This window comes from Podarcis liolepis, assembly GCF_965112155.1.
Source record: "Podarcis liolepis genome assembly, chromosome: 14".
Lineage (NCBI taxonomy): Eukaryota > Metazoa > Chordata > Lepidosauria > Squamata > Lacertidae > Podarcis > Podarcis liolepis.
The window spans coordinates 37,977,852-37,991,098 of record NC_139569.1 but is presented as its reverse complement, the minus strand read 5'-3'; the positions used below and the strand labels follow the sequence as shown (position 1 = coordinate 37,991,098).

Here is a 13,247-nt window from a genome sequence, read left to right as displayed (position 1 = left end):
AGATTGGCAGTGGCGACTGGGTGGGTAATTGGTGGTTGCAGCAAGGCTTGCTTGGCAATTGGCTGTGGCTACGGCAATTGGGCAGGCGATTGGCGGCTGCGGCAAGTGGGCGGGTGGGTTGTTGGTGGCAGTGAGCGAGCAGACAATTGACGGCTGCAGCGAAGTGTGTGATCGGCAGTGGCTGCAACAAGTGAGCAGCAGTGGCGGGCAGGCGGGTGAGCAATTGGTGGAAGTGACCTCCCCCACCCCCCAAAAAAGCTAAACAACTTAATTTCTTAATTTTGGGTAAAAAAAAATAGGGGTCGTCTAATACATGGGGGCATCTTATACGCGGAAAAATACAGTAATTCTATTTTCCTCCCTTTTGGTCTCTCAGTCTGCAATGGGGCAGAGGGAGATAGAATTAGGTTGCAAATGACTAAGTCCCAGAGGGCTGCCTGCCCAGGAGAATATCCCCGAAACACACAGCGTGTGGAAGTCGTGCAGGTCTGAAGCACCCGTTCATCCTTCACACTTTGGTGACTTTTACAAACTTTCTTCTGATGCGCCTTTAGCTGCAACCAGACCTGCGGTGTGTGATTTGTCAAGTGTGTTGCACCCACAATTTCCTTCCTGCTTGCTTGCTTGCTTAGCCTGGCCTTTCACTTTGGGGGTAGGGGGGGTGAGTGTTGCTTAAACACTTTCAGCGTAAGCACAGAAGGCTGAAAGAGCAATGTGCTCCAAGCCCTTCATGGTATTTGCAGCACAATTTAGCTTGCTAATGTGCAGCTTCTCATACCATTCTAGGAAGTGTGCACGTGGTTTTTAAAAGCACCGGCAGTTGGGGAGGTTTGAAAGTGGTTGCTCTGTTGTCCCTAGAAAATGTGTGTATGTGTTACGTACGGAGGCTGTTTTGGAGTCAGTCCGGTGCAAGTTTGTTGTGTAGACATGCCCTTATCCCTGCCATGTGTATGGAAGGGAAGTGGGGCTGACACCATCAGTTTTGAGGTTCTCGTATTAATTTACAGTGGAACTTTGGTTCTCATACGCCTTGGTACTCAAACAACTCAATGGTCTCGTTAGATCAGGCATCCCCAAACTCAGCCCTCCAGATGTTTTGGGACTACAATTCCCATCATCCCTGACCACTGGTTCTGTTAGCTAGGGATGGTGGGAGTTGTAGTCCCAAAACATCTGGAGGGCCAAGTTTGGGGGTGCCTGAGTTCAATAGTAAAATTCATGTTAAATTGCTGTTTTAGGGGTTGTTTTTAAAAATCTGGAACGGATTAATCCATTTTACATTACTTTTATGGGAAAGCATGCCTTGGTTTTGGAACGCTTTGGTTTTGGAACGACTTCCAGAACGGATTAAGTTTGAGAACCAAGGTACCACTGTAGAAGGCCCTTTAACATCTTGGGCTCAGGACTATCTAATCACTGAGGTCTTGGGGAGGGGGTCTCTGTCCTCCATGGCTTCGGTGCATGACTCATAAGTCTGTGCATTCCCTGTTGTGGACCAAGCCTGTGCAGTCCCCTTCCGACTGAGATTGTACAGGCCCCGTCCTTGCTGAACTTAAGTGCAAATCAAATACTTTCTGATTCCAGTAGGCGTTTTATGTTCAGTTTTATGCTGACTTTTTGATGTTTTATTCTGTGTACTGTTTATGTATGTCACTTAGAAATGCTAACGGTTAAGCGGTATGTCAATGCCTAAAACGAATAAATGAAAGTCGGCTGCAAATATAGGTCCATCTTTTCTCTACATCTTTTCTGTAATTAGATTTCCTCGTGTATTTTTTTCAGTTAGTGAAAAACAGTTAGTGACTGCCTTCTAAAGAGATGTGAATTCATTCTCTCTCTCTCTCTCTCTCTCTCTCTCTTTCTCTCTCTCTCACCTCTCTCTCTCTCTCTCTCTCTCTCTCTCTCTCTCTCACACACACACACACACATATCTGCTGCTGAAGCTATTTGGTCTCAACATACAGTACCTGAGCCTTCCATCCATGTGAGCTACAGAGCCTGGAGAGAGGGCATGAATGAATATTCCTGATATACACTGAAAATAAGGGATGCTGCATAATCCGATGCCCAAACCCACGCCAGCCTCTGAGGAAAATATATCAGAAAGATGCAAAACAAAGACAATCTGTTATGTTTTTTGAATTATATAAACTGTCATTAGATGAAAAATTAGATTGGTTTCTCCCCTTTCTGTCTAAATCAGGTGTGGGAAACATCAGGTTTGGGGGCCAAATGTAACCGTCTGGGTCTCTCTATCCCTTCCTGCCTCTGGGACTATCCCCACTCGAGGCCACACCCCTCCTTCCCAGATCCCACCCCTCAGTGGCCTGGCGCCTCCTTGCTGGCTTGGAGTGTTTTTTGCCTGGCTGGAAGTGACTTTGAAATGTGAGGTTGGTGCTTGCCTGGCTGGAGAGAGGTGTGCATGTAGGGACATCCATCATTTGCATGGCCAGAATGTCTACTGTATAAAGCAGGCATAGGCAAACTCAGCCCTCCTGATGTTTTGAGACTACAAATCCCATCATCCCTGACCACTGGTCCTGTTAGCTAGGCATGTTGGGAGTTGTAGTCCCAAAACATCTTGGGGGCCGAGTTTGCCTATGCCTGGTACAAAGGAAGGAGTCACATCTGTTGCTCGGCCCACTTTTGAAAACTGACATTTGGAAATTAGGTTTAAGATTTCCTCACCCCTTTATAAACACTGGCAATTTCCCCCTCACCTTGCCCTACTCCTCTCAGTAGACTATGACTTATTAAATCTGTTTGGGGGGAAATACTTGGCACCCCCCACCACCCAAAGGGGGAGTTGTATCTAACTACTCAGAGTAGACCCCACTGAAATCAATAGACATGTCAGTCAAGACCATTCATTTTGATGGACTTAAAAATTATGGAAGTAGTATCCTAAAAGATCTGGAGGGCACAATGTTAGCTACAGTGGAATTAAATCATACTTGAATTCAAGGGTAGTCAACATTGTGCCCTCCAGGTCTTTTAGGATACTACTTCCATGATTTTTGACCGTTGGCCATGCTGGCTGGGCCTGATGGGAGCTGTAGTCCACAACATGCAGAGGATACCTCCCTGGCTATCCCAATTCAGTTGAATTCAATGCCCAGGAAAGATCACCGATTTGGGGAAAGCCTTCCAAGGGATCGCAGAGCTTCTTCTTCTGTTCCTTTGTGCTCCGTTACTTCTAACACTCACCTTTCTTGAGGGAAACTTCCATAATGATCCTGTCGTTGGGGTTGGCAGAGTTCAAGGGGAAAGTGGTGCCTTCCGAGCCAAAGGAGCTGTTCTCCTTGGTGATAGACATGCTGGTGCTCAGGGAACGGCAGAGATGGGAGGATAAGTAGCTTGCGGCAGAATGTGGGGTACTGAGGCTCGTCCGGACCGTGAGTGTGAGAAGACCTTTCTTGGCCTGCTAGAAACAAGGAAGCAACATGAGTTGTGTGTGTTATGTGTATAAAGAGAGAGGCAATGGGGCAGACCCAAACATTAGGCAGAGTCAGGCAGCTGCCCCAGGGAGCAGATTGGGGGGAATGAAAGGACAACAAATTGTTGGGTTACTTGATTTAGTATTCTTGTGTTTTTTGCTGCCCGGAAAGCAGGAGAACGTGCTTGTGCCATTTTCTGCCTCAACTGCAAATGGACAAATCTGTTCTTTTATATTTTTCTCTGTTTCTCAATCCTTCCATCTTATGTTCCAGTGCCCACATTTTCAGGTCAGTTTGTGATTTATTTATTTTTTAAAGTCCTCCAGAAAATTCACCAGCATTTTAGTGTGCATTTTGTCTAATAAACACATTTTTGCAAAGCAATTCCCCCCCAATGTGATGCTTTTTTTGTATGCTGCTTTCACTAATATTTTCATTTTTATGCACACACACTCCCCCCCCCCCATATACAGGTTTCAGTACTCATTACTTGGCTGGCAAAATGCATTGCAAAATTCAGAGATGCACAACTTTTGAAGAACGGCTGTGCCTCAGTTTGCATATTATTTTCAGAAAGTGTGAATAAGATCACATTTCTGTTTCAACCCTAGTCTTGAGTGCCAAACTAACTTGGATGACCTTCTGTACTCTGCACCATGGCCTGAGTGGGTGTGTTGGGCAAGGGGAGGGGCAGGACTTCAGAGATGGACGTAACCTTGAATTTCTGCAGAGCTTCATGATGCGTGAGTCCATGCATTGATTCTCCATTCAGTTCCAGGATTTCATCCCCTGTTAATTGAAAGAAATAATCCTGTTAGAGAGCCTTAGCTTTGTTTATATGTAACACCATCGCTCCAATAGATGTCAAAAACGAAGATTCCAAGCCATTGTGCATTTTCAGTTTCCACTCCGTATAAATGAGTGTGCGCGCACACAAACAAACACACTTATTCACAAACAAATACATTTATTTATTCTATTTCACAGTTACCCACTTGTTGTGTGTCAAAGCCCCACGCCACCACCATGAGAATAAAGACACAAGGACACAGAATTTTAGGTTGGTGTTAATGGGCAAAATTTAGGCTACAACTTTATTGGTTACAGAATGTGAGCGGTATTGGCTTAGGCATTGGCATCAACAGACTATATCTGACTCCTGCCTGCCTTGCAGGGAGTCTGGTAAGGGTAAACCACCAGTAGGGGGAGCCCTGCCAATGTGGATCGACTCAAGCACCCCATGGGTTCCTGCTGGGGTCATGGCATGGCCCTAGCCCCTCCCCAGGCTTTAGACGAGATCCACACCCCTGGATTCATTTAACAGAATACCCCGAGCATGGAATACCCCTGAGTGGGTAATGGCCACACCTCACCTCCCCCCCACAACGCTATTCCAATGCCTAACCGCCTAACCTTACAAAGTTGTGACGATTGCTATGAGGTAGGTGAAAACCAAGTGGCCGGTGCCAATTTGCCAAGTGGAAAAGTCCTACCAGGCCCCTCAAAGGCGACCAACTGAAGTCCATAGCAAGGCCAAGGACGCAACCTGAACAAAGGTTGTGGGTCACAAACGAAGATTGAAAACCATTGTGTATTTTCAGTTTCCACTCAGTATAAATGAGTGTGCGCAAACAAACATACTGCAAAGAAGATGCAATGCACAACAGGATGTATTTATTCTATTTCACAGTTACCCACTTGTTATAAAAAGAAAAGGCTGGTCTACATATACAGAAGCAAAGTTCTCCCACCTTCTTGCAGCCTTCCATCTGCAGCGGCAGCTCCTCCAGGAAAGATAGTCTTCACATATATGCCAATGGGGCCATAAATACTGTCTTTGCCACCCACAATGCTGAAACCAAGGCCCTAAGGGGAGGATGCATGGGGAACATGTTTAGTTGATGAAGCGGTTTTAAAAAGGCTTTCCCAGTTAAATGTAAACGCTGCACATTACAAAGGTCTTGCCATTATTTTATTTTAATTTTTGGCCAAAGTTCTTGAGCTTTCTTTAAAGGTAAAGGTAAAGGGACCCCTGATCATTAGGTCCAGTCGTGACCGACTCTGGGGTTGCAGTGCTCATCTCGCTTTATTGGCCGAGGGAGCTGGCGTAAAGCTTCCGGGTCATGTGGCCAGCATGACAAAGCCACTTCTGGCAAACCAGAGCAGCACATGGAAATGCCGTTTACCTTCCCGCTGGAGCGGTACCTATTTCTCTACTTGCACTGGCATAATTTCGAACTGCCAGGTTGGCAGGAGCAGGGACCGAGCAACGGGAGCTCACCACATTGCGGGGATTCGAACTGCCAACCTTCTGATCAGCAAGTCCTAGGCTCTGTGGTTTAACCCACAGCGCAACCCGTGTCACTTTCTTTAGCTTTGCCCAAAGTTGTTTTTGAGCTCAGAAATCAAAGTTTTTCAACTATTTTTATGGAAATTCGCCAAAATCTGCACTTCCGACATGGGTTACCATGCATCCAGATTTTACCAAATCCCAGCTATGTCTGGGAAATTCCGTATGGCAATGCTAGCCACCCAACCCTCAAAAATACAGATGGGAGAGAACTTATGAACTGATAGACAAAACCTACAATTTTACAGATATGCCATGAGTTCCACTGAGTTCAGTGTAATTACTCTGAGATAACTGAGAATACAATTCCAGTCTTACTGAAAAATGTGTTGGCCTTGCTGAATGGGGCTGATGGGAACTTGAGAATGGTTAATGATGCCTTCCTACATCCCTCCTAAGTCTAAGCAGTATTGCTTAGCAGCCTCTTGGAAACCATTCCTGCCCAAGCAGAGGAGACACATGATTAAAATTAGCATCTCACCTTCCCTTGGCCTTTCATTAAAACAATATTGGAGATTACAGAGGCTTGAAGACCACACGTCGCATGCATCAGCTGGGCTGTACTCAGCGACCGCGAAGACCTGGAAAGGGGCTGCATGTTCAACGAAAAGCAACAGGTCAATGCCATTTGAAAGGACAGGAGACCATGGATGTTATGACTAGGGGTAGGATACAAATAGGGTTTAGTTTGAATTTTAACGTGAACCTACTCAATTCACACTTTCTGAAACAGTATGAACACTGAGGTCCAGCTCCGAGAGCCTTCTGGCAGTTCCCTCACTGTGAGAAGTGAGGTTACAGGGAACCAGGCAGAGGGCCTTCTCCGTAGTGGCGCCCGCTCCGCACAATCGGAACAAATTTCACAAGCCAAAAAGGCGTGTTGGAAAATGCAATTTTTGAGCCGCCTGGCCCCGAAATGGCAATTAGGCATTCCGTTTTGGCAACTGTAACCCTGGTTTAAGGGGGTCATTTGGTGCCTAGATTAGTTATTTGAGTTTCTAACACTGCTCCCATCATTACTGACAATTAGTCACTCAGGCTGGAGCTGATAGGAGTTATAATTCAAGAACATCTGGAGGCCACAACATTAAATTCCCCTATTCCTACCAGGAGAGTCTTTCCTCGTGCTACCTAGTGTGGCTTGAACTGGAAACCTTATGCACCACGATGCATATGCTCTACTACCGAGTTTCAGCCAGACTGAGAAGATAATGCCTGGATGCTTAGAGATGCTGTGGGCAACCTCCTCCATGTATGGATGGCTTTGGGTTCATTGGAGACATTAATTAGTTAATAAAGTAAAGATAAGGTAAAGGACGCCTGGACGGTTAAGTTCAGTCAAAGTCGACTATGGGGTTGTGCACTCATCTCGCTTTCAGGCTGAGGGTGCCGGCATTTGTCCACAGACAGCTTTCTGGGTCATAGAATCATAGAATAGAATCATAGAATCATAGAGTTGGAAGAGACCACAAGGGCCATCGAGTCCAACCCCCTGCCAAGCAGGAAACAGGGTCATGTGGCCAGCATGACTAAACTACTTTTGGTGCAACGGGACACTGTGACAGAAGCCAGAATGCATGGAAATGCCATTTACCTTCCCGCCACAGCGGTACCTATTTATCTACTTGCACTGGCATCTTTTGGAACTGCTAGGTTGGAAGGAGCTGGGACAGAGCAACAGGAACTCAGTCTGTCGCGGGGATTCGAACTGCCGACCTTCTGATCAGCAAGCTCAAGAGGCTCAGTGGTTTAGGCCACAGCGCCACCCACATCCCTTTTATTAGTTAATAAACTAATGCCCTGGCACACACAGTTTGGGAGCAACAGCCCTATGCTCTTGTAGCTGTGATGGAAAATAGGTGACTGTTCCCTTGACAGGAGGGAAATTGGTAGCCTCAAAGCTGTATACCAGCTGTTCCCTGCTAAGCATAGCTCTGCCTTGTTGCTGCTGCCATCTGATGGATTTCCTCTTACGTTTACAGAGGCTCTTCCTGCTGAGGTGTCCAGCTGCTGAGAGAGAGACTTCCTGTTGCTGTAAAGAGAATGGGACTGTCTGTATCGGGAGGCTGATTTCTTTGCCATGGGGCTGTCAATTTCCCCTATCCAGTATGGACTCACACCTGTTAACAATAACACACAAGAGAAGGGAGAAGGTATGAGACAATCAGGAGTGCATCACAAGGACCAGAAGATAAACTGCAGCACTGCAAGTGTTTCCAAATCAACATTTTCAAGGCAGATTTGGAAGATGGAGAGGTGTGCAGGCTCACCATGTGCAAACTTACCAAATATGGAGGATGGAGAGGTGTGCAGTCCCTTCAATATTCCTTAGTGGGGGGTTCAGCCCCCTGAATATTGAGGGGGCAGAGGAGGCCAAACTGCCGAGCTGAGCACGGCGTAGCATCAATAGAAGGTTGTGCTGCCTGTGCAATGTTGGGAGATGCCTCGGTCCTGTATACCTGAAGGAGCGTCTCCACCCCCATCGTCCAGCCCGGACACTGAGATCCAGCGCCGAGGGCCTTCTGGCGGTTCCCTCATTGCGAGAAGTGAGGTTACAGGGAACCAGGCAGAGGGCCTTCTCGGTAGTGGCGCCCACCCTGTGGAATGCCCTCCCATCAGATGTGAAGGAAATAAGCAGCTATCCTATCTTTAAAAGACATCTGAAGGCAGCCCTGTTCAGGGAAGTTTTTAATATTTAATGCTGTACTGTTTTTGACATTTGATTGGGAGCCGCCCAGAGTGGCTGGGGAAACTCAGCCAGATGGGCGGGGTATAAATAATGAATTATTATTATTATTATTATTATTATTATTATTATTATTATGCTGTGAGGACTGGCATGGCCTGCTGCAAATTCACACTGGCCTGAGCACCAGCTACTCCTGACACCAAGCTGGCTGGTGCAGCCTTCCGCTAGCCTCAGGCCAGGCTGTGACAGTCTCCACAGCATCTCCTGTCACCATGGAGACCAGTGCGGCCTAGCAAAAGGCTGTCCCGGCCTACACAGCATTGGAAGGTGTGTGTGTGACATCACACATGCAATGCGCACCACCACCCCAATCTTGTGTGCCACCCAGCACTTGTGGAGGTTTGTGTGTGTGTAGAAGCTAGCCTACTGTATAAAGTTAAAATTTCCCTTAATTGCTCCACCCACTATGGACTCTGGCCTTGCCCACCATGGGCATCTTCAGCCTCAGTCCTTCCTCCTCGCACACCCATCTGCAATATCACCATGGCAACGTCTATTATTATTATTATTATTATTATCGTTATTATTTTTCAGGTTACTTGTTGCCTCATAAAATACATCTCCAGCTGATGTACATATGCAGTTTTAAAAACAACCACCGAGTTCAACAAGGCAACAATTATTCTGCCCTGCCTTACGGTGTTGTTTGCCAGGATTACCAAGATAACATACGTGGATTGCTTTTGATATCCTAAAGTGCTATATAGTTCTTTGAATTCAGATAGATTTTAAAATGCTGATCTTCAGCTAAAGAAGGCTCCCAGAGAGGTTTGTCAATCACTAAAAAGAGAGAGCTTAGAATCTAAGAAGGCACGACACAAAAGGAAAATGGATGTGGGGAGGAGGAGGAAATAACAGCATTAAATGTTAAAATATAAATTGCAGCTAGAACTTACTGGCTGAATTGCTGCGAGTCCTCTGACATTTTGCTTTTGTCTGTAGAATGGAGCCGTTGTGTACGTCCTGTTTAACAGGCTGTTCTTTGCGAGAACAAACTGAGGATTCCTGGAGTGGGGAGAAAAAGACTAGCTTAATCTTTTAAGGGGAGAATGTTTACTCTGAGCTTGCCTGAATACGCTGGAGCTCTCTCCTGTCTTGGCGTGCAACCCCAATAATACCCCTCACCAAAATGGCAGAGCCATTTGTCATACCCATGCAAGAGATTCTTGAAAACTTTAGCAGACTTGGATGATGAATCCCCTATATGTTACATAATTTTTAATTAGGGTTAACGAATCTTTGACTAACAGCTCAGAGCAAGCTTAGTTTTAACAGCTATGTGGCAGGCTGGAAACAGGAGAAGGGTGGTGCTTTTCAGTATGAACATAGGAAGGTAGGAAGCCGCCTTTTACTATTAAGTCTATATAGCCAAGCATTATGTACACTGACTGGCAGTGCTGAATGCTTGCTTGGATTCCACAAACCCCACATTGATAGATATTGCTGTTAGGGCAATGTACCCCACCCCACCCACCCCCTGCCAGGAATGCCCTTGGGAATACTTGCTCCTGTTTTCAACACCTGGATTTTCCGAAAATCCCATCGCAACCTGCCATCAAGATTTAATGTTGAATGGCAACTTCCCTTTTCCCCACAGCAGAGGGCGCTTTTGTTAAGTTACTCAAACGCCGTTGCTGGGTATCTCAGTGGCGTAGCGTGGGTTGTCAGCACCCGGGGCAAGACAAGTAATTTGCGCTCCCTAACCCGTGGATTTGCGCCCCCTAACCCTAACCCCCAGATGTTGCGCCCTGTGCGGCCAGCCCCCCCTGCACCCCCCACGCTACGCCACTCGGGTATCTTCCCCTTATTGAACACTTTGGGGGGGATGAGATTAATGTAGAAAAGCGCAGAATCCTAGAACTGTAGAGGTGGAAAGGACTCTGAGGATCATCTAGTCCAACCCCCTGCAAGGCAGGAAGATAGCGCTGTCCCATACGGGGATCAAAGTTGCAACCTTGGTGTTATCAGCACCATGATCTAATCAACTGAGCTATCCAGACTGATAATCACCTTTCTTTCCTGCAGTGTTCTCGATGGTTACTTTTTGTTAGTGTGGCAGCTGTGCCACTAAGAGCTCTGGGACAGGCAGAAATTCAAGAGAAGATATTTTTCCCCCAGTGTGGCCATGCCACAGAGAGGAAAAGCACGTCTCTTTAATTTCTATCTTCCATGCAGGTATTAAAGGCACAGGGGTGGAGGTTGAATATGTGTAAAGGTAAGGTAAAGGGACCCCTGACCGTTAGCTCCAGTCGCGGACGACTCTGGGGTTGTGGCACTCATCTCGCTTTATTGGCCGAGGGAGCCGGCGTACAGCTTCTGGGTCACGTGGCCAGCATGACTAAGCTGCTTCTGGTGAACCAGAGCAGCGCACGGAAACGCCGTTTACCTTCCCGTCGGAGTGGTACTTATTTATCTACTTGCACTTTGACATGCTTTCGAACTGCTAGGTTGGCAAGAGCAGGGACCGAGCAACGGGAGCTCACCCTGTCACGGGGATTCGAACCGCCGACCTTCTGATCGGCAAGTCCTAGGCTCTGTGGTTTAACCCACAGGCCACACCTTTCCTAATACCAACCACCTTGGGTCCTGTTTGTGATGTTGTCCAGTTGTTCCCTGCCACGCATACCACTGCCTTGCGGCTGATGCTGCCATCTGATGAATTTCCTCTTACATTTACAGCAGAGACTTGCAACAGGGCCTTGTAAGTGGTGGCTCCCCTCTTTGGGGAATGGCCTACCTGGTGAAGTGTGTCTGTCTCCATCATAACTGACTTCCAGGTGGATTTTTTTTTAAAAAAAACCAAAACATTCTGGTTTACACCCAGACCTTTGAAGACTGAAAGCTACTGTTCCTGGAAAACTTGAAATTATTTGCTATGAGAATGTGTGACTTTATGTTCATGCCATCAGAGTCCTTCCAGGAGGACATATCAGGGCCTCTTATTAGGAAATGGCCCCACACCAGTAATCACTAGAGATCACTCGGTGCTCCTATGGCTATTGCTAGGCACTGGCCTGCTTTTTCCCCTCTGGAAAAAAAAGGAATAACAAGTGCTACTTGCCTCCCCTTTGGCTGAAGGAGCAAGTGGGCAGAGACAAAAAAGATAAGAGGAAGGAGGAGTCATGTAGGGCATCTTGCAAAAGTCTCCCCACACACACACACCTGCAGACCTGTGGTCCTCCTACCAGGAGGTCTCTCCCACGTACCTTGTTAGCAATGACTAAGTTTACCAAGCCTTTTGCCGACCGGATGAGCGATTCCGCTTCTTTGTTGGAGAGCTCCTTAAGAGATTGTCCGTTGACAGTGAGAAGTTCGTCGCCAGGGCTTAGACGGCCATCCCTTTAAAAACAGCATCAGATACACACTATAATTGATGTTAGAAAATACAGTGGTACCTTTGTTCTCGAACTTAATCTGTTCTGGGAGTCCGTCCGACTCCCGAAACCATTCGAAAAGCAAGGCGCGGCTTTCGATTGGCTGCAGGAGCTTCCTGCACTCAAGCAGAAGTCGCATCGGACGTTCGGCTTCCAGGAAAAACATTTGCAAACAGGAACACTCACTTCCGGGTTTGCAGCGCTCAGGAGCCGATTTGTTCGACAACTAAGCCATTCGAGAACCAAGGTAAAGGAAAAGGGACCCCTGACCATTAGGTCCAGTCGTGGCCGACTGCAGTTGCGGCGCTCATCTTGCTTTATTGGCCGAAGGAGCCGGCATACAGCTTCCGGGTCATGTGGCCAGCATGACTAAGCCGCTTCTGGAGAACCAGAGCAGCGCACGGAAACACTGCTTACCTTCCCGCCAGAGTGGTATCTATTTATCTACTTGCACTTTGACGTGCTTTTGAACTGCTAGGTTGGCAGGAGCAGGGACCAAGCAATGGGATCTCACCCCATCACAGGGATTTGAACCGCCGACCTTCTGATTGGCAAGTCCTAGGCTCTGTGGTTTAACCCACAGCACTGTATTTATTTGGAACTGGAATCACTTCCCTGTGTCTGCTTCATTCCCTGAAGCTCAGGTAACTTAAGAGATTTGGAGACTGCACAGAGGTTCATTTGCCCCTTACCAAACAACGCCCCTCACCCCCCACCACAACCAGGTGATGCTGGAATGGGGCATAACAACACAACCTGTAACCTGTAAGTGAGAGCACTTAATGTGTTGTGTTATTAAAATACTGCTCTGGCTGAGCTGCTGTGATGTCATGCAATGTTCACCAATGTTCCAATTTCTGAGTATCAGTGTTTGCAAACCTCCACACAGCCTGTGCACTGTGATGAATCATGCAAATAGATACATACATGCATAATTAATTCCAATAATAGAATTTATTCAGACCAGAATTGTGGATTGTGATATTATGCTAATGTCCTTTGCCTATTTTGAGCCTTGGTTAGAAGAGGTAAATTAGAAATATGAGTAATCAAATACATTCATATTCATCATCTTTAAGCGAAGATGTGAAGTACCTCTGGGCAGCTCCTCCGTCAATCACGTGGCTAACGGTGAATTCTTTTCCAAAAGCAGAGCAGTTGGGAGTCCTGGAGACTTGAATTCCCAGCCCATCGGTACCTGTGGCTATGCAGAGCTTCCAAATGCAGCTGTCCTGGTTTGGAAGATTTGGAACGGTATTTAAGGTAAGAACTGATGCTTCTCATGAGGCCAGCTATAACATTTGGATAGCCTAAAAACAGATGTGCTGGTGTATTCA

The 13,247-nt window shown here is 46.8% G+C and overlaps 1 protein-coding gene and 1 long non-coding RNA gene across 11 annotated transcripts in view; one reads left to right on the top strand and one right to left on the bottom strand.

Annotated features, from left to right (window-relative positions):
- Positions 1 to 13,247, bottom strand: part of IL16 (interleukin 16) — a 72,736-nt gene that overhangs the window by 27,540 nt on the left and 31,949 nt on the right. For 5 of the 10 annotated variants that reach the window (XM_083475297.1, XM_083475298.1, XM_083475299.1 and 2 more), the window contains 9 exons: positions 13,006 to 13,142; positions 11,743 to 11,875; positions 9,433 to 9,541; positions 7,762 to 7,907; positions 6,269 to 6,379; positions 5,189 to 5,303; positions 4,153 to 4,226; positions 3,208 to 3,424; positions 1,968 to 2,085 (listed from right to left, as the gene is read on the bottom strand). In XM_083475297.1, coding sequence (XP_083331423.1) covers positions 1,968 to 2,085; positions 3,208 to 3,424; positions 4,153 to 4,226; positions 5,189 to 5,303; positions 6,269 to 6,379; positions 7,762 to 7,907; positions 9,433 to 9,541; positions 11,743 to 11,875; positions 13,006 to 13,142 — 1,160 coding nt within the window. The remainder of the gene's footprint in view (positions 1 to 1,967; positions 2,086 to 3,207; positions 3,425 to 4,152; positions 4,227 to 5,188; positions 5,304 to 6,268; positions 6,380 to 7,761; positions 7,908 to 9,432; positions 9,542 to 11,742; positions 11,876 to 13,005; positions 13,143 to 13,247) is intronic. The other 5 variants (XM_083475301.1, XM_083475296.1, XM_083475303.1 and 2 more) reach the window with 1 other exon arrangement.
- The window catches only part of LOC310693416, a 37,275-nt gene continuing 31,830 nt past the window's right edge, over positions 7,803 to 13,247 (top strand). Inside the window, exons 1-2 of the long non-coding RNA XR_014519154.1 lie at positions 7,803 to 7,940; positions 13,064 to 13,173. This is a non-coding gene — a long non-coding RNA (uncharacterized lncRNA). The remainder of the gene's footprint in view (positions 7,941 to 13,063; positions 13,174 to 13,247) is intronic.